Source organism: Biomphalaria glabrata, chromosome 7, assembly GCF_947242115.1.
Source record: "Biomphalaria glabrata chromosome 7, xgBioGlab47.1, whole genome shotgun sequence".
NCBI classification, from domain to species: domain Eukaryota; kingdom Metazoa; phylum Mollusca; class Gastropoda; family Planorbidae; genus Biomphalaria; species Biomphalaria glabrata.
Window position 1 is genome coordinate 1,475,815 of NC_074717.1, and position 24,939 is coordinate 1,500,753.

The 24,939-nt window shown below is 37.5% G+C and overlaps 1 protein-coding gene across 1 annotated transcript; it reads left to right on the top strand.

Annotated features, from left to right (window-relative positions):
- The first annotated feature begins 3,156 nt into the window (after positions 1-3,156).
- On the top strand, positions 3,157-24,932 carry LOC129927374 (acidic phospholipase A2 2-like). Its single transcript, XM_056036087.1, has 5 exons — positions 3,157-3,298; positions 8,981-9,105; positions 17,158-17,335; positions 22,621-22,736; positions 24,754-24,932. Exons 2-5 carry the CDS (start codon positions 8,985-8,987, stop codon positions 24,867-24,869), a joined length of 531 nt encoding a protein of 176 aa, XP_055892062.1. The 5' UTR covers positions 3,157-3,298; positions 8,981-8,984; the 3' UTR covers positions 24,870-24,932.
- Positions 24,933-24,939: the final 7 nt, after the last annotated feature.

The following is a 24,939-nucleotide window of genomic DNA, read 5'->3' on the forward strand; positions in this document are numbered from 1 at the left end:
CGGTACACTGGACCGTTTACACATTTACACACCTTTTTATCGACTTCAGCACACCGCTAGGACGTCCTCAGCAAAACAACTGAAACTAGCCTTAAGCTTTGGTTAAATCGCGCTGGAATTTTGATCACCATCCCAGCTAGTGAATCCTTAGATTGAAATCAATCCCGATAGTGCTAATGACGACATTGGCAAAACGAATTTCACCTGGAGAGACTTCCGGTTTGTCTCTGTTTCTTCGGAAACCTTTGAGCTTCTGCAAAAAAAAAATATAACCTGACTGAGATATGAGTTTTAATAAACACGATGTCGGATAGATTCTTCTTCTTCTTCATCGTTCTTATGGTTATGTTGGAGTGTTCATACTACTAGACCAATACATGAGATGAACTGCGCAGTGGTTTCCAAATCAGGGAGCTCTCCATATAGTTTTCTTTCTATTGGGGTGATTTGGTGCCAATGTCTTATACGGGCCTCTTGGTAAAGAGAGCAGTTTTGGAGGACGTGGTCGGCATTCTCTGGTGATACTTCACATGGGCAGATTTCATTTTGAGCTTCCGGTACATGTGTTGTCGCATTCTTTTGTGTCCGGTCCTGAGTCGAAAGATTAGCCGTTGGTCTTGTCGGGATAGCTTATAGTAAGCGTCATCTTTCTTGTGATTTGAATGAGAGCTCGTCCATTTCTCATTTATTTTGTTTACAATTAATGTCGGATAGATGATTCAGGTGTAAATATTGTCTTTATTTTCATATTTCTGACAATCCTGTTAAGTGAGGCTCTGTGCGAGCAAGTTTTTTTCAGACTCAAGATGATCATTACTTAATGACAATCAACGCTGACAAAATCTGCGACTGACTAATTTGGCAATTGTTAGGAAAAAATAGATTTCAATTTTGCCAGCAAGAAAGCAGCTAAGATTTTTTTAGTATCTTGTTGTTAATTTATTATTTTTTTGTGTGCAAATTAGCAATACTTTAACAATAAATATACATTAGGTCGAAAATGAAGCTGAATAGGACACAACCTGCGAAAACCAGCTACCAATGTTGCAAGGCAGGCACTTGACTGGAACCCACAAGGAAAGAGGAAAGTGGGCAGACCCAAGCAAACCTGGAAGAGGTCAGTCATCAGTGAAGGTGAGGGTACTGGAATGACATGGGAGCAGATTATTATTATTATTATAGCTTTTATATAGCGCTACTTTCATGCTTATAGCATGCTCAGAGCGCTTTTGGTCCAATCTCATTTGTGGACCGGTGGGGGGGAGGGGGTATCTAGGAGTTGGTTTTCCGTGCTGCCTTTAGGCGCTCAGTAAACACAACTCTGCCCGAGTCGGGTGTCGAACCTCGAGCCCCCTTCTAGGCAGCCAAGCCAAGCCAAGTTCAAGCGCACTTGGCCCCTCGACCACACTGAAGAAAGCTGCTCAGAACCGAGTTCGGTGGAGAGGTGTGGCTGCGGCCCTATGCTCCCCTGGGAGTGCACAGGGTTAAAAGAGTAAGAGAAGAGGTCGAAAAAAAAAGTAATTTCGCTGTTTTATTTCGTTTTATTAAAGGGGTGGGGCATCAAGAGGGGCTGCCTACTGGGCATCATATACCCTAGCTATGCCTCTGATAACAATACACATTGTACCGTAATATGTAGGTTACAACGTTTTTAAATAATGGGGAGATTTACTGATGTTAATAAGTTTGTAGACATAAAATGGCCTTGTTGAAAGTGAATCAGTCTATGGATTGCTAGTTAAGGAAGATTATTGTAAAAAAAAAAATATAGATGCAGGTACTTATTGATGGATTGCCTAACTCTTAACTATTAATAAACTAATAATAATAATAACAAGGTTACAAAGTCAGTTTGTGTAAAAACACAAACTCAAAATCGGCCCCCAAAGTGGTCCACCCAGGCAGATAAAAAGGCAGGTTTCACAAGGGACATCAGAATTAAATTCTATCAAAGACAAATGAACGAGAAGAATGGATAAGAAAGTTGACAGATCTTATGTGGGCCCCAGCGGTCCAGCAAATGCCTAACTAAATGTCTAATAACGAATAATTGATCAAATTGTTTTGTAAAAAAAAAAAAAAAATCCTTTAGTTTGGATGTTTTGTGGGAATAGGCCAACCGTACGGTTCACGCGATAATGTGAAAAATTACTAATTAATCGTTGTTTTAAATTATGTCCAACTTATATGCATACTAAATAGATTTTTTCTCTTTTAAAAAAAGTAAACCTTTTATTTGTGTAAATGTAGAAGTTAGTATAACAAAACTTACATAACGTGGCAATGAAAGTGTGAAAAAAATATTTTTTGGACAAAAAATCTAAAACCATTTGCATAAATGTGTTAAAAATATGGTAGACAACCATCTCCCTTACTAAATAGCCTCCCCTGTTTGTTACCGTTCACAGTGAATAGTTGTAAAAGTGGTGTAGCTTTATGAAAAAAGCTGCTGCATAAGTGTTTTAAACAATTAGATTTTTCGCTTTCAGAAAAGAAAAAAAGTAGCCGGTACATCAGAACTTTGAATGGTCTAAAGTCTAAAATATTATGATGTCGGATTTTCACTATCTATTCTAATTTACGATATCTAAAGGGGACGGACGGACGGACAGACATTCCTCACAAAACTAATAGCGTTTTTTTTTTCATTTCGGTGGCCGCTAACAAGGCTTGTCGACGAGTCCGAAGACTTGTGACTTGTATTTCCCTTGGCTGCGCAGCCCCCGGCTGTGACCTACATATTTTGCCACTTCAGATCAAACCTAACCAGTGTCTGCAGGTGGTCTATTTAGATTTTGTTTTCGCCGTCGGCGTCTGTCCTCGGCAGCGGATTTTCTTTTGATCTCACATGTATATCCCGCGGCATTTGTGAGTGACCTTCAGAGTTCTCATTCTGAGGCCGCATGCTCTCTTCTATGTCAGCTAAGGCAATAATAAACCTTAAAATACTAGAAAGTAATAAATTTTCCCCACATTGTAAGCCGTACCAGTGCGTACTGTCACAAAAAAAAAAAAAAAAAAAAACAACACTGTTTATATTTATAAGTTAGGTAATCCATCACTGAGAACATGTATCTATTTTTTTTTTATACAAAAAAGCACTGTATATTTACAAGTAAAGTTATAAGGTAAGACATTAGGTTGACACGCCCATAGAAAACCTATAAAAATTAATATTCTGATAGGCTAACAGTAACAGTTCCTTCCCTTGTTCAGATGTGTCCAGTGACAAGGCTCTTTGACTACTTTGATCACTACCACGTCTGGTGTAGCAGAGGGCATTGTAGCTGTTACTACTGTAAGCATTACTCCCGTGTGTTTTTTTTTAATCATTAGATGCACAGAATGAGTGAAAGTTATCTTATCTTATATAATACAGACGTTACTTCAAAAAGAAGATGATTACGTCCTGCTCGTTTCATGTGTCTATCTAGTCATACAAGTTAGACATTGACTTACACTCTGCTAAGTTGTTAATTTTCCTGGCTGATTCAGGCAACCTTTTCCATCTTCAAATGGCACTAGGGAAGAAGAAGCTTAAGATATCCTGTTCCATCGATGTATGGTTTATGATTCATTTAATTTTATGATCGCTTAAGATCACCTGTTCCATAAATTAATGGTTTATGGTAAGTTCAATTTAATGATCTTTGAAGATCTTCTGTTCAATAGAAGAATGGTTTATGGTAAGTTCAATTTTATGATCTTTGAAGATCTTCTCTTCCTTGCATTTTTAAATTCAACAAAAACATAATTAGGTAAATATCTTCTTATTTTGGGGTAAGCGATCTTTAAGATCGTATAAAATGTGCTTGCTAAGCTAACGAGGGTATCATGTGGCCAGTACAGCCAACGACCGCCTTTAATCATCCATTTCTAAAAATAATCATACAATGAATAAATTAGCTTATCCTAAGTACTACCATGCACGTACCTATATATTTCTTATTGTTCTTTTCTTAAAGCAAGCTTGAACTGGTGTGCTTACACCGTCTGCCAGTGTGATCGTGACTTTGCTGATTGTCTCAGGTTGAAGTCCCTGAGTTATTATTATAAGAACTACAACAAACGAAAGTATTGCTGATAATATAATTACGATATTGCCTTGACATTGATATTTATATATTTTTGTTTTACTTTTTTTGTAAAATGACTTTCCCAGAACACCGACATAATACATAATACACAATACATCTAGTTTGCTTTTGGTTAAAAAGAAAGATTCAATTAGCTATATCCCAAACATCAAAACAAATTTTACAAATTATAAATAAATTATCGCTTATGGCGCTACTCTCATTCATACTCAGAGTGCTTTGGTGTGTGTGTGTGTGGGGGGGGGGGTATCTGGAAGAAGGTTTTCCGTGCTGCCTTTTGGCGCTCATAAAACACGTCTGCTCGAGTCAGGTGTCGAACCTAGAGCCCCCTTCATAGGAAGTAGATTATCTTCAACTCTGAAGGCACGTCTTAAGCATGTAAAAAACAACAACAATATTTTACAAATTGTATCCACTATTGTGAATCTATCATGTATTTAGCTTTTAATGAATCTCGACTAAAAGTTATAAATTTGTGCTTTTGGAAATATTTTTATGAATTGTTTTTAGTAATAAGTTTACGTGATATTATTTTTTCGGAGCAATTTAAAAAAATACTAAGTTCCCTCATGATGGCAGGCCGACGTGTTTAGCCGCTAATCTGTTAAAGAGTCTATACAAATAGAAGGATTTTATAGTTTTTTGCTAGTTTAAATTTCCAGCTTACGGGCCTACTCTTTACATTAACCACGACAAAAGTACATCACTGGCACAAAGACATAGACTAAATAGACTAATTAAAAAAGCATCGTATTTCACTCGAACACAGATACCACCTCTTCAAAAGATTTGTCATGACAGATGCCTTTCAAAATCACTCACGATTCTTAAAGACATCCTGCACCCATTAAACCACTGTCAGATCAGATCTGGGCGAAGTGGTCATCTCCTCTCCAAAAAGATTAAAAAACTCCTTTATCCCACTTTCGGTTAGAGTGTTACAAGATCAGCTGTCGTCATCGAGAAGTACATAATAATAATTTTATTTATAAAGCGCTGTTAACAAACAAAATGTAGGCTCAAGGCGCTGTAATAACATTACAAACACAAACACGGCAGTTGGAATGACAGTTAATCTAAAAAAGTTTTAAACAGATAGGTCTTAATGTTCTTCTTAAAAGTGGTGTAGCATGTTGTCTGTCTGAGATCAATGGGGAGTGAGTTCCAAACCTTTGGTTCGTGAACTGAAAAAGCCCGCAGATCGTAGCTTTTGAGGGAGAAACGTGGCACCACTAAAAGCGTTGAGTCCATTGAGCGCAGAGCTCTGTGGGGGACATATGGAGTAATCAGTTCTCTAAGGTACATGGGCATCTCATTGTTATATAAACACTGAAGACAAAGTGTGGCGACCTTGTAATCGATTCTCGCTTTCACGGGAAGCCAATGGAGCGTGCGCAAGAGCGTAGTAGCAGAATCTTGTCTAGTTTTTTTTAAGGACTATTCGAGCGGCGTTGTTCTGTATACGTTGCAGCTTGGCTATTTTGTCATCAGGTATAAATGCTAGCACGGCGTTGCAGTAGTCAAGGCGGGAGAGTATGAACATAGAGGTCTAACTCATAAAGCGCTGTTTGTGATTGTGTGTGTGTTTCTTGTGTGAGAATGCTGTTCATATTTGCATCTATATTGTTATTGTTACAATAGGTACGCTGAGGTGGTCAGTTGTAGTCAAACTGAATTTCCATTAGATTGGACGAATAAAAATGATCCTATCTTATCTTATAAAAGATAATTAATCAATTACCACTAATTGATTAACTGATTGTTAATTTTTCGATTGATTCACGTGTTGTCACCGATATTGAATAATTGTGCAAAGTTTCAACTTCATCACTGAACCGGAATAAGGAGAAATATAGTGTACATGTTAACTATAACAAAAACAAATGGATGACGTTATATCATGGGCGTAGCCAGGATTTTTTTTTCGGGGGGGGGGGTTGGGGTTATCCCCCCCCCCCCCGCGAAAACAAATATTTATATGTATTTATGTGTGTGTGAACATAATCTTTATTACATTCTGACCCATCATTCTTTCGGAAGACGTTTATTGTGCCCTAGAATAGGTTCTTCCTGGAGTTAGTGGGAAAATTGTAGACTCCCCGCCATTGCCAGAAAGGGGGTCTGGGGGAGCGCTAGGAATTGAAAGCCAACAAAATGCATATTCTGAGGTATCTTCAGTGAATTTTTCTGCTATTAAAAAGTTTTATTTCAAAAACCAAGTGTGCTATTCTTACTGACTTAGACCCTCCCGTGCCGTTCGGCGCATTTGGCGGCAAGCTGTTTCCACACAAATCTGTCACTGATAATGCCTGAAGCCTCTTCCCACTTGCTCTGAGGACCTCCATGAATGTGTGGCGCCAAGTTGACACTAGGTTGTGCATCGCAACTCTTCTTATGCCTAATTCATTTTGTCGGAGAACATGTCCCGCAAACCTCATGCGACGCTCTGTCACAATCTTACTAAGGGGTCGACTCCCAGTTCGGCATAGGATTTCCTTGATTTAGACCCGATCTCTATAACTGACTCCTAAGATCTGTCTTAGCTATCTTTGTTGAGCCACATTTAGTGTTTTTCAATTTCGGCAGATGACTATTCACTGCACTTTATTAATGGAGCCCCACCACTGGTAGAAATGTGTAACTTCATTTGAATACGCTCTTGGAATTAAGTGACTGTAGTTTGCTTTAGATTGTATATCGAAAAGGGAAGTTTTATCGTCAAAATCATCTGTGGGGGGTTTTAAACTAAAATATCTCTGGAGTTGTTGTTTTTTTAATTCAAAACCCCAATTAGCTACGGTCATAGAATTTAGTAACTGTAGTTTGCATTAGAATAATATTGAAGATAGAGGTTTTCCACCTCAAAATGCTCTGTAGGTGGATTTTAAACTCAAAACCATCTGGAGGGGTTTTAAACTTTAAAATAAAAAGCTATCTGCAGGAGAGGGATTTAAACTCAAAGCCCCTAATTGGCTTGGCTACGCTCAAATAATTTTAGCGTGTAATTTACTTTTTTTTATATTGAAGAGGTATTTTTTTAGCATCAAACCCCTCTGAAGGGGGGTTTGAACTCAAAACCCCTTTTGGGAACGCTCATAGCATTTTGAGTGCGTAGTTTTTTGTTTTTTTTTTACCCTAAAGGTGTATTTTTTAGCTTCAAACCCGCTAGCGGGGGGTTTAAACTCAAAACCCATTTGGCTACGCTCATAGATTTTAGAGTGTGTAATTGGCTTTTTTTTATATTGAAAAGGTATTTTTAGCTTCAAACTCCGCTGGAGAGGAGTTTAAACTCAAAATCCCTTTGACTACACTCATAAAATTTTGAGTGTATAATATGCTTTGTTTTTAATATTAAAGAGGTATTTTTTAACTTCAAACCCCGTTGAAAGGGGGTTTAAACTCAAAACTGAGTCAAAACCCATTTAGCCCAAAGCCCATAACATTTTGAGTGCGTAATTTGCTTTTTTTTTATATCGAAGAGGGGGTTTATCGTAATTTTTGAAGGGGGTTTTAAAATCAAAATCTTCCTTAACTGTGCTCTTGGAATTTGGGGATTGTCGTTTGCATTTTTTTTTGTTTTGTTTTATAGAGGAGGGGAATTTAACTGCAAAAGCCCCTGGTAGGGGGGTTTTAAACTCAAAAACCCCTGGTAGGGGGTTTTAAACTCAAAAACCATTGGCTGTGCTGGGGCAAGTGATGGTTTAGTATTAAAATCTCACCTAAAATAAACAAAATCAAAGGAAAAAATCAGTCACTTAATTCCGGATTTCATTTGAACCCCCAAACCCCCCCCCCCCCGGCTACGCCCATGATATATATATATATATATGTTTGCGTGTGTGTGTATGTTTATGTTAGCGTTGTGTGTACTTGTGTATGGCTCCTTCTGTCTCAAAAGAGAATGAATGCTGATAGATGCATTGACAATTATAAGCTTCAAGCAAAAGCGGATAAACGACAGTAGATTATAAAGCGAAACAGTACATCAGCTATGTATTTTGTCCAGGTTTATTTTGAATTAGTAAACTTTTTTTAACCATTTCTATTTTTAGTTCTATTGCTCTTAGCGTTATTGTCTTTAACAAATAATCTTATCTTATCTCATCTTATCTCTACTTTACTTATCTTATCTATTAATGAGATATCAGCATGAGATTCCACATACTATACTAAATACTAACATTAGCTTTCGGAATGAGATGAAAACAAATGAGATATAAACATGATATAGGCCAACAGACATGAGATTCAAACATGATATACAGACATGAGATTCAAACATGATATACAGACATGAGATTCAAACATGATATACAAACTTGAGATTCAAACATGATATACAGACATGAGATTCAAACATGATATACAAACATGTGATTGAAACATGATATATAAACATGAGATTCAAACATGATATACAGACATGAGATTCAAACATGATATACAGACATGAGATTCAAACATGATATATAGAGATGAGATTTAAACATGATATACAAACATGTGATTGAAACATGATATATAAACATGGGATTTAAACATGATATACAAACATTTGATTGAAACATGCTATATAAACATGAGATTCAAACATGATATACAAAGATGAGATTCAAACATGATGTACAAACTTGAGATTCAAACATGATAAACAAACATGAGATTCAAACATGATGTACAAACATGAGATTCAAACATGATAAACAAACATGAGATTCAAACATGATAAAAAACATAAATATAAATAAATGATACGAAAAAAAGACAATTTAGAATTGTTTCCAAGAGGTGAAGTCTCACTATAACTTGACACGAAAAAAAAATGTCCACCAATTTGCTGTTTACTAAGTCGCCAAAAAAAAAAATATTTTTTTTTTTTTCAGAATCATGGACATGCTGTTAACGCTACTCTGTCTTATTAGCTATCAGACAACTGTCATTACAGGGATGACCTTTCACCAGCGGTCTAACTCAGCCCCAATAGAAAACATCATGGAAATAGACTCAGGTCAGTATGTAAGAGGACAAATTGAAGTCTATCCTTCAAAGAGATATGTATTTAAAGTATTGATAGAGACCACACACTGACTTCTTTCTGACCGGTAACTATCGCATAAAGAGTACCCCAATCCACACTTTTGTCAATAACCATTGTATAAAGCGTCTCTGTATTTCTAAAGGTAGTCTTGCCGAGTTGAGTTGATCTTGACGGTCTCTGACTATGAATTCTTAAAAGTATTTTGTGTATTTCTTGTGTATTCATTATTGGATTATTGTGTTTTTCTGTGTTATTCTATGGATTATTAGTGTGACGTGAGAAGCCCTTTTATTTTGGTATTCACTTTACACACTCCATAGTGTTTATATTCTAAATATTTTATTTTTTTGTTCACTCGTGTATTCACTCTACACACTCTATTCTAGATATTTCATTTTTTTTTTTCACTCGTTCATCTTTACTTCTATTTGAATTACTATTTGATTAATTCAGTTGAGTTTACATTTATTTACACAGTCATGTCAATAAAAACTTTCTTAATTGAGAAGAAAGACTTGGAAGGTGGTTTGGTCCACCCTTCTGGTACCTTCTGGTATTAAGGCCTCAATGGCTAGCCTCATGACTGTATTGAGTCTGTCTCCTGATGAAGTGGGTTCACTCTATAAATTCGAGAATCCTTTCGTCTGGTTCTTAGTTCCCAATAGTCCAAGGGTGAGAGCCCGTATTCTAGGAAAGACTTTTGGGACTGAAAGCACCCTTAAAGTTGAAGTTTCAAACATTGAGGATGAAAAAGTCAAAATAACACTGCATTGGGTGGCACCCACTATTGTAAAAAACAAAATCATAGAGATTTTCCAATCTTTCAGTGAAGAAGGCTCCAAAGTAGAGCCTGTCAAGTTAGGCAATTCGGACAAGTGGGCCGCTTGGTTGAAAATCAAGAAAGGGACAGAAGTCCCTCATTACATCCACCTGAAATATGTAGATGATCCCAGAGTATATAAAGTGCTTATCACTATTCCGAGGAGAAGACAGCAGTGTTGGCATTGTGGACAAGACCAACACTGGTCAAATCAGTGTCCAAATAGGACCACCCTGAAAGGGAAGGGAAAAATCCCCGTTAAAAAACAGGAGCACAATGCTAAAGGTACCTATGCCTCGGTCCTGAGGGGGGAGGAAACAGTAGAAAAAAGTACTTAACAAAACGCACAAAATGAAACACAAAATGACACATGGCTAGAGAGAGATGGGTTTACTTTGGTGGGAACCCACAAAAGGGATGGGGCCGTGGCCAACACAGTAGACACAGATACAAGAGGTGGGGATCTCTCCCCTACAAATCCCATCGACAAGAAAAAAACACACACTGACTTCTTTCTATTCGAGAACTGTTAGTCTGAGGCTTCTGCTGTCTCTGTTCAGGCTCATTTTAATTTATGTTTATCTCTAGACAAATATCAACTACGTGATATATATATATACCCGGCGGTCCCGGGTTCGAATCCTGGTGAAGACTGAGATTTTCAACTTTGGAATCTTTGGGCGCCTCTGAGTCTACTCAGCTCTAATGGGTACCTGACATTAGTTGGGGAAAAGTAAAGGCGGTTGGTCGTTGTGCTGGCTACATTACACCCTCGTTAACCGTAGGCCACAAAAACAGATGAACTTTACATCATCTGCCCTATAGACCACAAGGTCTGAAAGGGGAACTAGTTAGGCCAGGTTCACATCTAACTTTACATTCACTTTCACCTATCCTTTGATCTGCGGGACCGTTGGGGCACTACACAAGATCTGTTAACCCTCTTTCTCCATTCTTATCTCTCATTTGTCTTTGATATAATTTCATTCGGACGTTCTTTCTTAAAATATTGAAGCCTGCCTGGGTGGACAACTTCGGGGGCCGATTTTGAGTTTGTGTTTCCACACAAAATGTCTTTTGTAACCTTGTTTTTCTTTGTGTTCTACGAGAAGAATCATAGTCATTTCGACTGAAGGAGGCCAACACATATTTTTATATTACAGACTTAAACGTTTTACGCATAACCATTAATCTATTCGTGAATCTTAATTAATGATTTGTACTCCGCTAATTCATTATTTTCCTCACTGAATCATGCTTCTCATTCCATATTCTAATTGATGTTTTTTAAAGTTAGTATTTTTGTAGTTACATCACTATTTTATATACAACACAAGAGACAACAAAACAATTTGTGCTTCACCGGAGCCAAAAGTTTTGATTTATACTGTAGAGCGGATACTGTAAAGTCCAACTGCTATTTTTACCCAGAAAAATTGGTTACATTAACATTGTTAAACTCAAAACTGAGGACAACAAACAGTACGGTAAAGATTTTCGAGGGCGCTGTCGTTCTGACTGAATGTCTATCATCTCCACTTCACCGGGGACAAAGGTTACTTAGTCACAAATGTCGTCAGTTCTCCGCCTATTTGTTTTTATGATCATTTTCACTGTTCATTGTAATATACCCGCCCCAGCTCATCAATTATAAATTCATCATCACAAATACAGGAGCATAAGCGAGTAGTCAGAAGGAGATCAGTTTTTAATGTTTTATCACAAGGAATCAAGATGTCAGATTTCCGAACACACATAAATCCGAAATTATTCATAGTTCATAGTTCATGGTCCATAGTTGTACCTGACATTATTTGGTTAGTCTCAAAGCCAAACGTTCGGCGACGCACTCAAAGAGTTAAAAGACAAAATTAGTTTAAAGTTCATGTCATGTCTGCCAGTTGAGTTTTGCTTCAGACCAATCCTAGGTATCAGCTAGAAGTTGTTTTCAGACATGTCGCCTGTTATTGTCTGGCCACGTGACTAAAGCTTGTGTTCAAATCTTCCAAGCAGATGTGTTCTGAGACTTAGAATAAATGCAAGCCTTACGCAAACCAATACGTTAGTCTGTTCTGGCGATAATTTCTCCCCCTATGACAACCCGGTGGGCCGGTACCCAAATGGGCCAACGAAATGGCCTGATCGAAGTCACTATGGCATATATTAAGTTGTTAAAGGTTTTATAATATTCTTATTATATTATTATTATTATTATAAAGGGCCCTCTGAGCGTGGTGTTAAAAAAGTCTTTCACAGACATCACAGTGTAATACTCTTTTAATCGAACACATTTTCCGAAAATAAAATGTAGAATGTAGACAGTGCTACTAGTAGGCTTCATCTTTTTAGGACCGAGAGGCCAAGTGCGCTTGAACTTGGCTTGGCTTGGCTACCTAGAAGGGGGCTCGAGGTTCGACACCCGACTCGGGCAGAGTTGTGTTTACTGAGCGCCTAAAGGCAGCACGGAAAACAAACTCCTAGATACCCCCTCTACTGGTCCACAAATGAGATTGGACCAAAAGCGCTCTGAGCATGCTATAAGCATGAAAGTAGCGCTATATAAAAGCTATAATAATAATTGCTGATTTAAAAAGACGCTATATTGCTTATTTAGATATAAAGTTCACTGTATGCATGCATATCGATACATTATCAAACTTAACGATGATTTTTAAGGACCGATACACCTAGAAATGGATGCCCATCACATGATTGAGAATTTCTGGGCCGAATTTTATAGAAATGCCCGGGCCAATTTTGACACCCATGCCGCCCCTGCAAACCCGGGTCAACCAACCTCTAACAGTTGACACCGAGATCCAGAGGTCTGATAGAATCAACACGAAGACTGTCTGTAAAGAAAACGTATCCGTTAGTGGCAACGAAATTATAATCATACAGCGTAATCATAAATCGTAATCATAAATCGTAATCATACATCGTAATCATACAGCGTAATCATACAGCGTAATCATACAGCGTAATCACACAGCGTAATCACACAGTGTAATCACACAGCGTAATCACACAGCGTAATCACACAGCGCAATCACACAGCGTAAACACACAGCATAATCACATAGCGTAATCACAAAGCGTAATCATACAGCGTATAACAGGGCATGGATGCGTCGTTCCTTGCACAAAATCATTATAAGGATTAACTTGACTGAATCTACCACACTAGCAAGGGAAGATTACAAAATTATTAAACCAGTAGCTAACTTTACTTGATAACAAAAGTTGATTCACCCTTAAAAAAATCACTTCAATAAAACAATATGCTATTATACTTAAATGTGTGGTGATTCATTAGTGTGAAATCATAGCATGCAAAATAGATTGCTAATTTTGTTTTTTTCTTTGCCTATTTTTTCGGGCTACTTGTCTTTTTTGGATTATATTTACATATATTTTTTTTTTTAAACAAAACATTTTGAAACTACTGAAAATTGATGGTGCTTGTACATTAACTAATAGAAACAAAGAAACTGTAATGGCATCGGATTAAAAAAAAACACTTTTTATTTTTTCCCTTTTTAAAAAATTGTTTAGCTGCATGATAAATTCACAGATTCATTAAATGACAAATTGGTATTAACAATACTCCTAAGTAAATAAAACATTATAATATTGGTTTTTTATTAATGTTCCTCTACTAGAAGTGTTGTATAGACAAAGGATGATAATATTAAGCTGATGTAATTTTTGGTTTTTGAAAAACTGTATTCTTTGTAAACAAGTTGAATGCATCATATAGTTTCCCCACAAGAGCATTTTTAAGGGGGGGGGAAGGTGTGACAAGAAGGGCCATAATGGTGGCTACCTTTATTTTTTTTTATTAGAGTTAGTCCCCTTTATTACTTGATTAAAGTCCCTGTTAACTGTTTACAATTGCCACTCTCTCTTGAGTCTTTCAACTGACCAGTGTAGTTTGAACTAAATCTCTATAATGTTTAACTAATACTTGTGTTGTTGTACTATTGCTGTGTTACTTAAGAGGAGTGTGCCACTGTTGTGGGAAGAGTATTTCGATAATGAGCTAAGTAGACTTTATTTATTTGTTAGTACTAAGTTGGTTTATGTAAATGGTATAGGTCTACTTAGTCTCTTATCCTCTCCTGTATGTTTTTTTTTTGAAAGACATCTTTTGTTTAGATACGAGACAGTAGTGTGTCTCATGAATGACATCATTTCATTGTTTATGCATGTATGATACTATTGTAAACCACCTTTTTGGTATTTCGGTATAAGACATTATTGTGCCTATATGATGGTGGTTCTTTAATTATATTGACCGGAAACTGTCTTGCTACTTTGCTTTGTTTCATTATGTCATTTTCTTTTGTGAGCCTTTATTGCCATTTATATTTTTCATGATCTTTTTCTTTTGTTTGTAAATTTTTTTTTGTTGCAACTGAAATCTCAGAATTATTACTTGTCAGTCTCAGTAGTTTTGTACATCTAGAGGCTAGAGTTATTAGCCTAGATAATGTAATTGGGACCACAAAGTACCACTGGACTAACTTGCCAGTACAGTACGGGTCACTGGTCTTATTATCTATCCTAATTCTAGGTCACACCTTCGCTTAGAAATACCACATAGACATATTTTAGCTCATTTCCCATATGGTATATGAAAAGTTTCTTACACCAAGATAGCCAAGACTTCTGCTAGAGTCATTGTAGGTTGGCAATTTGCAACAATTTCTCTGCATTTTCCTGCAGGTGTCCAACAGTGTCGCTCAATTTCTAAGTCTCATAAAGAGGAAGGAGGCAGGGCCGGTCCTACAGATTGCGGGGCCCTATGTGAAACGGATTGCAGTACAGTATAAGAGATCGACCCTTTACATTCAATCCATTAGATACTCATCATAAGACATCAGTTAGGCCAGGCTCACTTTTAACATCACCTTCGCTTTCACCTATCCCTTGGTCTGCTGGATCGTTGGGGCACCACACAAGATCTGTCAACCTTCTTTCTCCATTCTTCCCTGTCATTTCCTTTTGATAGAATTTCATTCTGATGTTCTTTCCGAACATATTGAAACCTGCCTTTTTGCCTGCCTGGGTGGACCACTTCGGGGGCCGATTTTGAGTTTGCGTTTCCACACAAACTTTCTTTGTAAATTTTTTACAAGTTTTGTTTCGTTCTCAGCCACGTTACATTCACTAAATAAGTATTTCTCTGGGTTTTTGGTTTTTTTTTTTTTTTACAAATTTCACAGGTATATTTGGACCTTCTTGTGTTTGGGAGTTTTCTTTTTTTAATGGGGTCATCCCGAAATGTAGTGTCTTGGCCACTCTCGTGCTTTGAGGGTTTTATATAATTGTTGTGTAAATGCGTGAATGTGTCTGTCGAGTTTCTTATTTTAACTCCCTGCCCCACTTAATTCTAACTTCTAGGTTTTCTTTCAGCTTGCCCCTGAGTGTAGTGTATATGGTTTATGAGTCGTGGTGTGTTAAGTTTTCGTCTTGTGAGTGATCTATGGAATTGGTGTGTATGTTTACCGAAATGATGAGATGTGTTGTTGTTTTTTTAATAGGAAGCAGTTTGTTTAACCTAATGCCAAAATAATATAATACTATGGGGACGCTGTTGGGAGGCCTGACCAGATTTCCTAAAATTTTTATTCTAAGTGTTTTAATATGGAAATGTAATGTATGCCACCCTTGCATTATTATTATAGCTTTTATATAGCGCTACTTTCATGCTTATAGCATGCTCAGAGCGCTTTTGGTCCAATCTCATTTGTGGACCGGTGGGGGGAGGGGGTATCTAGGAGTTTGTTTTCCGTGCTGCATTTAGGCGCTCAGTAAACACAACTCTGCCCGAGTCGGGTGTCGAACCTCGAGCCCCTTTCTATGTAGCCAAGCCAAGCCAAGTTCAAGCGCATTGTATGTTCCGACCACGCTTCCCACAAAAAAGAAATTCTTATTTATCTATGACGACTAAGTATTTTATTAGGTTTGCATTCTGTTGAATAAATAAGTAAGCGAGTATAAATACTGAGAGCAGTATTTTATGCAGGCTTGAACGTTTGGTTTAGTTTGAACTTTTATTTAACTGCTAATGGACAGCAAGCATAAACTGAGGTGTATCTTATCTTATAAAATACAGATGTTACTTCCAAAAAGATGTTTATTAACTTATTTATAAATTACAGACGTTACTTAAAAAAAAAAACAAAAAAAAAAAAACAACAAGTTTCTTATATTATAAAATACAGACGTTACCTTAAAAAAGTTTCTTATCTTATAAAATACAGACGTTACCTTAAAAAAAGTTTCTTATCTTATAAAATACAGACGTTACTTCATCATGTTAATTAGGATTTAGGTTCACAGTCAGCAATAAACAAACAACCACAATTATTGTCATGGCGGAGAACAATACTTTATTATATTGAACGCTTGCACCTTTGCGCACCATATCAACACTTATAAAATAAAGACGCTACTTCAAAAAAAAAAATTCTTGATATATACAAATGTAAAATCCAAGACTAGATCTAGATTCTTAAATAATTGTAGAATTATCATTGTGCGAAGGTCAGTGGAAAGACTCCTTGCAACCATGAAGCATTGCACTAAATGAACAGAATGAGAAGTCCCAGCCAGGAGCGGACTGGCTATATGGGTATTTGGGCAAATGCCCGGTGGGCCGGTACCTAAATGGGCCGTAGGGCCAACGAAAGGGCCGCATGGATGCCACTATGTATTAAATTGTTAACTGTTTTATAATATTCTCTCTTCTGAGCATCGTGTTTATGGGAAAGCTCTCTACAGTGTAAAACTAATTTGATGTAACAATTTTTCTGAAATAATGTAATAGCCTACATTCGTGGACAGTGCTACTGGTAGGCTTTATCTTTTTATGGCATACACACTTAGCGATTAGAAAGCAACATGATGCCTATATTTCCAACAAATACACTGTATGCACGTACACAGTTATTGATACTCAAACTTAACGTAATGATTTTGAGGTCAGGCATGTCTATAATTGGATGCCCATCATATGATATGCAATTTATGAGCCTGATTGTATAGAAATGCCCGGGCCGATTTTAACACCCAGTCCGCCCCTGGTCCCAGCCCACCGGCATCTCCATGTAAACAAATCAAATTTTTAAATATTTATTTGTATATAATGCTTGACTGTTTCCCTTTGTTTTTGTTTTTTTTGTTTTTTCTTCTAGAGACGCCCACAAATTTGACAGATATCAGCCATCTTCAACACCACGTACACAAGCGTAGTGCAGTTTTATTGTGCTACCAGATGGACCAAACGCTTGGGCCGACCTGCCTCAGCTACCTTGGCTACGGTTGCTTCTGCGGGTTGGGTGGTCACGGTACACCAGTGGATGAAGTGGACAAGTAAGTTTGCATTCTTCCCTAACCCTAACCCTAACTCGTTATGCATTCTTCCCTAACCCTAACTCGTTATGCATTCTTCCCTAACCCTAACTCGTTATTACAACACACACACATTTCCAATTAGAATGAACACAGCAGTCCTTAGTCTTAGAAGTTCAGTACCATCGAGAGATAACCCGGGGACCTCTGGTTCGGAAGTCAATCGCTTAACCGCTCAGCCTCACCACTAACCTGCGACGTCACAATCTGTGGGCTGTGGAGACCAATAGCTCATAGCCTCGTCGTGCATGCCTGTGACGTGGCCACACGCTATTGGTGTAACCTGCCCACAGGTTGTGACGTTGCAGGTCAGTGTTCAGGCCTCATATGACGATTTGTCTCTCTCCAAGCCATGAAATATAAGCCAAATGCAAGACTAACGACTATAGGTCCGATGAAAAAGTGAACAATGCAAGCATGTATGCATGGCCACCGCTGATTTGTGACTCTTGGGAAGCGACTTTTATTTTCTCCAGATTTAGTCAGGCAGAAATTGCTTTCAAATAGCCCAATTGGACGAGTGCGAATAATGAAGATTGATTAATTTGCATAAGAAATGTGTTCAATGGGTCAAAGGGAAGAAAGCAATGGGCGTGGCTGCGGCCTTTCAAGGTCCAAGTGACCCAGAGTGCAACTAACAATAAACACACAAAAAATGGCTTGGATGGTCATCTAACATTGGTGCGTTTAATAAAACGGTCTAGTAGACAATAAGGACATGGACAGATTGTCTACGGTCAAGCAGTGAACCAACCAATATGGTGTGATATTTGCAATACAAATGTAAAAATGAGGTGTGAGGTAAGGGGAAATGGAACACACACACACACAAACACACATATTACGTCAGTTTACACAGCATTAAAGAAACGAAAAATCCTGCGTGTTACTAAATTGAATCGATTTACTGAGGTCAAATTAAAGGGAAACTCCGATGGTTTTTCAAATTTGAATTATTGACATATTTAAATTCTGCGCGAAAAGTTGTAATAGTCAACATTATATCATTTTGTATTTAAATGCTTAGAAACATGTTATATTTAATAAATTAGACAGAAAATTCTTCACGCACCCCAAAAAACGGGATTCCTTGAGAATTTGTTTTAAGTTATTTCATGCGTCACTTCCCTAAACAATACTGAAAGAGAAACTTGATTTAACCAATCGTATCGCTTCATTCTCATAGTATCTATCTGGCCTAGTGACGGCCTACTCCAGAGCTATGATACAGTTATATATATATATAAAAACATGTATAGATAGATCCAAAAGCATTAGGATAACCAACTCGAGAAAAAGAGTAACATTTTCATCTAAGCCCCTCCCTGTCCCAAGAAGTAAATAGATCGTGTGTCTGCCTGATTCGAACAAACTGGTCAGTGTAAGGCTAGTCGAGACTACGTGTAGTCGGTCATGACAAGACGACCAAGCGAGAGTGTTTGTTGTGTGTTGAGTGGTCAGGCGAGAAAATACACACTGCCGTGGTTAGTCAAGCATGTAAATCTACTTTTAATACGCATTTTTTCTTTGCTTACAAGATCCTAGATCAAACTGCATAGACAAAGATATATTTCTTTTACGAGAATGTGAACTTAGCTGTATGGTCTCCTGTTATACAATAAGTCAATAGATTAAAACACCTTTGTGACGTCACATAGAAACCCCTTTGAAAGTCTGACTGTTTTGGATGCGCAGGAAAAATACGTCGGAAAAACATCAATTACTAAGTTATTATTGCAAAGAAAACAAAAAGAAGAATATATTCATTATCTATAAATCAAAACACATATTATATCAAAAATTGTCAAAACCATCGGAGTTTCCCTTTAAAGAGATAGATCAACTCTGCGTTCGTCACAGAGGACACTCACAAATTCAACAATCTTGCAGTGTGTTCTTTTGTTATCGAAGTCGTAAAGCTACTACTCGGAGATCCAAAATCCAAGACTACATCTAGTTGATCAAAGTCGTAAACTACATGCAGCTGATGAAAGTCGTAAAAAAAAAAAACACACTACATCTAGTAGATCAAAATCGTAAAACTACATTTTCTAGCAACACCGAAATGATAAAGATTGAAAGCTAGTTTAAGTAATGCGGGTAATCCTAAAAAAACAAAACCAGTGGAGTCTGTGAGTTTAGTGGTGAGTTTACGAAGACCTGACATTCTGTATTATAATAATAATAATAATAATAATAATAATCTTTATTGTCCGTAAGGAAATTTGTCTTACAATTTGTGCATTACACCAAACAAAAAAAACATTATAACTATAAGAAACCAAAAGTGTACATTCACACCAGACTCACTCATAATTTACATGTGACAAAGTTTATACCAGATTGTTCTTATTTAATGATTTGATTGCCAGGGGAACAAAAGAGTGTTTGTGTCTGTTTGTCTTTGCTATCGGTGTCTTGTATCTCTTTTGTGATGGTAAAATCACAAAATCCTGACACAAAGGGTGATTCTTTATTTCGAGGATCTTGTTAGCTTTTTTATAGATGTCTCAAACAACTGCCCATATGGGGTTTGTTTTTTTGCCCACGATTTTACCAGCTGCATTTAGGATTCTATAAAGTTTATTTTTATTTATAATGCTCAGATTGCCTTAGTAGGCAGTGATATTGAAACTTAAAATATTGCAGATGTGAGCGTGATAAAACATAGCCAAGGCCTTTTCGCTAACATTAAACGAGGACAGTTTTCTTAGTAATCGTAATCGTAATTATGATCAAATATTAGGAAGGAGAGCATGAAGTCACCCATTTTTAACTCTTTCTCTCCTAATTAACGATACCATTGTTCGTCCATTGTTGGTTTGACCCCATTAAATTCAGTTTATTTTTGGCTTATAAGTGTGTAGATAAAAAGAGCATGCATTCTCTTATAATCACAACAGGGTGGAAGGTAGCCTACAAATGCAAAAAAATGAACAATTCTGTCAGAACATGGAAAATAATTACGGAGACAAAGAGTTAAACTTCACTGATAAGTGTATGCAAAGCGACATGAAGCTCTTCAAAATCGACACCTGAAGTTTAAAGAAAGAGGAACTGGATAGATCCACATGGTAAACCAGTAACACAGCTATTAGCGCATGGAATGGGTTGCCTGGGTCAGCCAGGTAAACCAGTAACACAGCTATTAGAGCATGGAATGGGTTGCCTGAGTCAGCCAGGTAAACCAGTAACACAGCTATTAGAGCATGGAATGGGTTGCCTGAGTCATCCAGGTAAACCAGTAACACAGCTATTAGAGCATGGAATGGGTTGCCTGAGTCAGCCAGGTAAACCAGTAACACTGCTATTAGAGCATGGAATGGGTTGCCTGAGTCAGCCAGGAAAACCAGTAACACAGTTATTAGAGCATGGAATGGGTTGCCTGAGTCAGCCAGGTAAACCAGTAACACAGCTATTAGAGCATGGAATGGGTTGCCTGAGTCAGCAAGGAAAACCAGTAACACAGCTATTAGAGCATGGAATGGGTTGCCTGAGTCAGCCAGGAAAACCAGTAACACAGCTTTTAGAGCATGGAATGGGTTGCCTGAGTCAGCCAGGTAAACCAGTAACACAGCTATTATAGCATGGAATGGGTGCCTGAGTCAGCCAGGTAAACCAGTAACACATCTATTAGAGTATGGAATGGGTTGCCTGAGACAGCCAGGTAAACCAGTAACACAGCTATTATAGCATGGAATGGGTTGCCTGAGTCAGCCAGGTAAACCAGTAACACAGCTATTAGAGCATGGAATGGGTTGCCTGAGTCAGCCAGGAAAACCAGTAACACAGCTATTAGAGCATGGAATGGGTTGCCTGAGTCAGCCAGGTAAACCAGTAACACAGCTATTATAGCATGGAATGGGTTGCCTGAGTCATCCAGGTAAACCAGTAACACAGCTATTATAGCATGGAATGGGTTGCCTGAGTCAGCCAGGTAAACCAGTAACACAGCTATTATAGCATGGAATGGGTTACCTGAGTCAGCCAGGAAAACCAGTAACACAGCTATTAGAGCATGGAACGGGTTGCCTGAGTCAGCCAGGTAAACCAGTGACTTGGCAGAATTTAGTTCATTGGTTAACATGCATGACTAAATGCATAACGCGTAGGACTTAATCATTATCTGTTTTTTTTTAAGTAACGTCTGTATAATATAAGATAAGAAGATAAGATAATAATCACCCGAGTTAATACAACGCGTACCCCATAAAAACTTCCCCCCGCATCCATGGGAGTCCTCGTTTCTCCTTATGTAAACACTGGTCTAGACGTAAAGAGCCAGAGACACAGACTACAAAGGCTTAAACAAGCTACTAGAGCTTTGGAGCAGAACAATCGTGTCCCGAGGGCATTTCACAGCCCAAGCCAAGCTTCTGCTCACTGCACCCCCTTTTAGGGGTAAACATGACCCAAAGTCGCCTATTCTTTTTGATTGCCCAAAATTTATTGACCTTCCTTTGAACAGGTTTGGGAAGTCGTTCTTGACTTGCATGGTGTCCTACGTGCATGGTTTACTATCTTAGCTTTCGAAAGAGATGATTTGAGACACTTAAGTATTTCACCCACATGCCGTTTGGAAATGATGCTCAACACAACGTTGACCTCCACATAGTACCCTAGTCAGTTACCTACTGGAAATCAAGGCGTTCAGAAACAATCTTACCAGACAGCGTCTGTTTAGATACGTCATAGAAGAAAAATACGACAGAAAAAAAATAATTTTCCATAGACAAATTATGCTGGGATAAATGTGTTGAGCCTGCAGACGACATGGTCAAATTCAAAACGACGCTAGAGAATGTCAAGGCTTCAGACGCTATCGTCTGCACGTTTTGTGACCTCATTTGAGCTTTTAAAACATATTTTTTTTTAAGTTGGTCAGAAAAAGTGTAAAAAAGTAGTTACAATAACATTAACATGTCGACCCGCGACGTAGAATACGTCACTGCAACCTAAGCTACCGCAGTGGGCCCCAAACTTTCATAGGCCCCGCGCTAATTCTAGGTGTATATATATATATATATATATATATATATATATATATATATATATATATATATATATGTGTATATATATATATATATATATATATATATATATATATATATATATATATTTATAATTAGTAATGATAGTAGATCTACTGTGTTTACAATGAGATCATCTGAAACAGCTCAAAATTAATGTGTCTGAGTATTTGTACTTACAGTTTTATCTTTCTTAATTTTTGTTCTCTTGTTCAGATGTTGTCAGACTCATGATCAGTGCTACGGTAGGGCTCCTTGCACATTTCACTGGTACACCATCTTCGTCCACTACCATGTCTCGTGTAGCGATGGCCGTTGTCAATGTTACAAGCGTAAGTAATTTGGACATACTATTTTTCTTGCTCATTGTATTAATTGACAAGAAGGCGTGAAATAGAGAGTAGCTCGTTCTATCTGTAGAAGCTTAAATTAATTGATGACCTGAAAATGGGTCAAGTGATTTGCATATTTCTGCTCCTGCAGTTCTCCTGTGGAATAAAAGATCAAAAGATAAGATCCTCTGGTGAATGATTTCTGGGGCGGGCTGTCTTGTTAAGATTTTCTATTATTTTTTTTTATTGTCATCAATCTCTTGTAAGATTATGTATAGATCAGTTGGTTCATCACTTAAATTGAAGAAAATCTTACTTGGCTAGCACAATGAACAATCGCCATAAACAATATTATCAATTATTATGACACTGACAGAAAACAAGAGGGAGAGAAATAAGAGAGAGAGAGAGAGAGAGGGAGAAGGAGAGAAAGTACATGGAAGAAAGAGAAAAAGTATAAGAGACAAAAAAGAGAAAGAAAAGTATAAGGAAGAAAGAGAGAAAGTAAAAGGGAGAAAGAGAGAGAGAGAGAATGTATACGGGAGAAAGAGAGAAAGTATAAGGAAGAAAGAGAGAAAGTATAATGGAGAAAGAGAGAAAGTATAATGGAGAAAGAGAGAAAGTATAAGGGAGAAAGAGAGAAAGGAAAAGGAAAAAAGAGAGAGAAAAAGTATAAGGAAGAAAGGGAGAGAGAAAGTATATGGGAGAAAGAGAGAAAGAGAGAGAGAAAGTATATGGGAGAAAGAGAGAGAGAGAGAAAGTATATGGGAGAAAGAGAGAAAGAGAGAGAGAGAAAGTATATGGGAGAAAGAGAGAAAGAGAAAGTATATGGGAGAAAGAGAGAGAGAAAGTATATGGGAGAAAGAGAGAAAGAGAGAGAGAGAAAGTATATGGGAGAAAGAGAGAAAGAGAGAGAGAAAGTATATGGGAGAAAGAGAGAAAGAGAAAGTATATGGGAGAAAGAGAGAGAGAAAGTATATGGGAGAAAGAGAGAAAGAGAAAGTATATGGGAGAAAGAGAGAGAGAAAGTATATGGGAGAAAGAGAGAAAGAGAGAGAGAGAAAGTATATGGGAGAAAGAGAGAAAGAGAAAGTATATGGGAGAACGAGAGAGAGAAAGTATATGGGAGAAAGAGAGAGAGAGAAAGTATATGGGAGAAAGAGAGAGAGAAAGTATATGGGAGAAAGAGAGAGAGAGAAAGTATATGGGAGAAAGAGAAAGTATAAGGAAGAAAGGGATAGAGAAAGTATAATGGAGAAAGAGAGACAGAGAAAGTATAAGGGAAAAAGGGAGAAAGAGAGAGAGAGAGGAAGTATACGGGATAAAGAGAGAAAGTAAAAGGGAGAAAGAGAGAGAGAAAGTATATGGGATAAAGAGAGAAAGTAAAAGGGAGAAAGAGAGAGAGAGAAAAAGTATACGGGATAAAGAGAGAAAGTAAAAGGGAGAAAGAGAGAGAGAGAGAAAGTATAATGGAGAAAGAGAGAAAGTATAAGGAAGAAAGGGAGAGAGAAAGTAAAAGGGAGAAAGAGAGAGAGAGAACGTATACGGGAGAAAGAGAGAAAATATAAGGGAGAAAGAGAGAAAGGAAAAGGAAAAAGAGAGAGAGAAAGTATAAGGAAGAAAGGGAGAAAGAGAGAGAGAGAGAAAGTATACGGGATAAAGAGAGAAAGTAAAAGGGAGAAAGAGAGAGAGAGAAAGTATACGGGATAAAGAGAAAGTATAATGGAGAAAGAGACAGAGAAAGTATAAGGGAAAAAGAGAGAGAGAAAGTATACGGAAGAAAGGGAGAAAAAGAGAGAGAGAGAAAGTATAATGGAGAAAGAGAGAAAGTATAAGGAAGAAAGAGAGATAAAGAAAGTATACGGGAGAAAAAGAGAAAGTATAAGACAGGAGACAAAAAAAAAAGGAAGAAATAGGAAGTAGATGAAAGCGGAAGAGGAAAGAGAGAAAAAGAGAGAGAAGAGAGATAGTTTAAACATTATCTTTTGTATCATCCATATTTTTAAAATTCTTACAGCGGACGAGGGCGCATGCGCCCACAGTGTCTGTGAATGTGATCGCCAGTTTGCTGAGTGTCTCCGGAGCAAGTCTTTGAGTCCAAACTACAGACAATACGACAGAAGTAAATGTTAAAATGTTATGATACATTCATTCCATTGGTTTTTCTAATATTTTTAAAAACATTAAACAGCGTTATTAAACA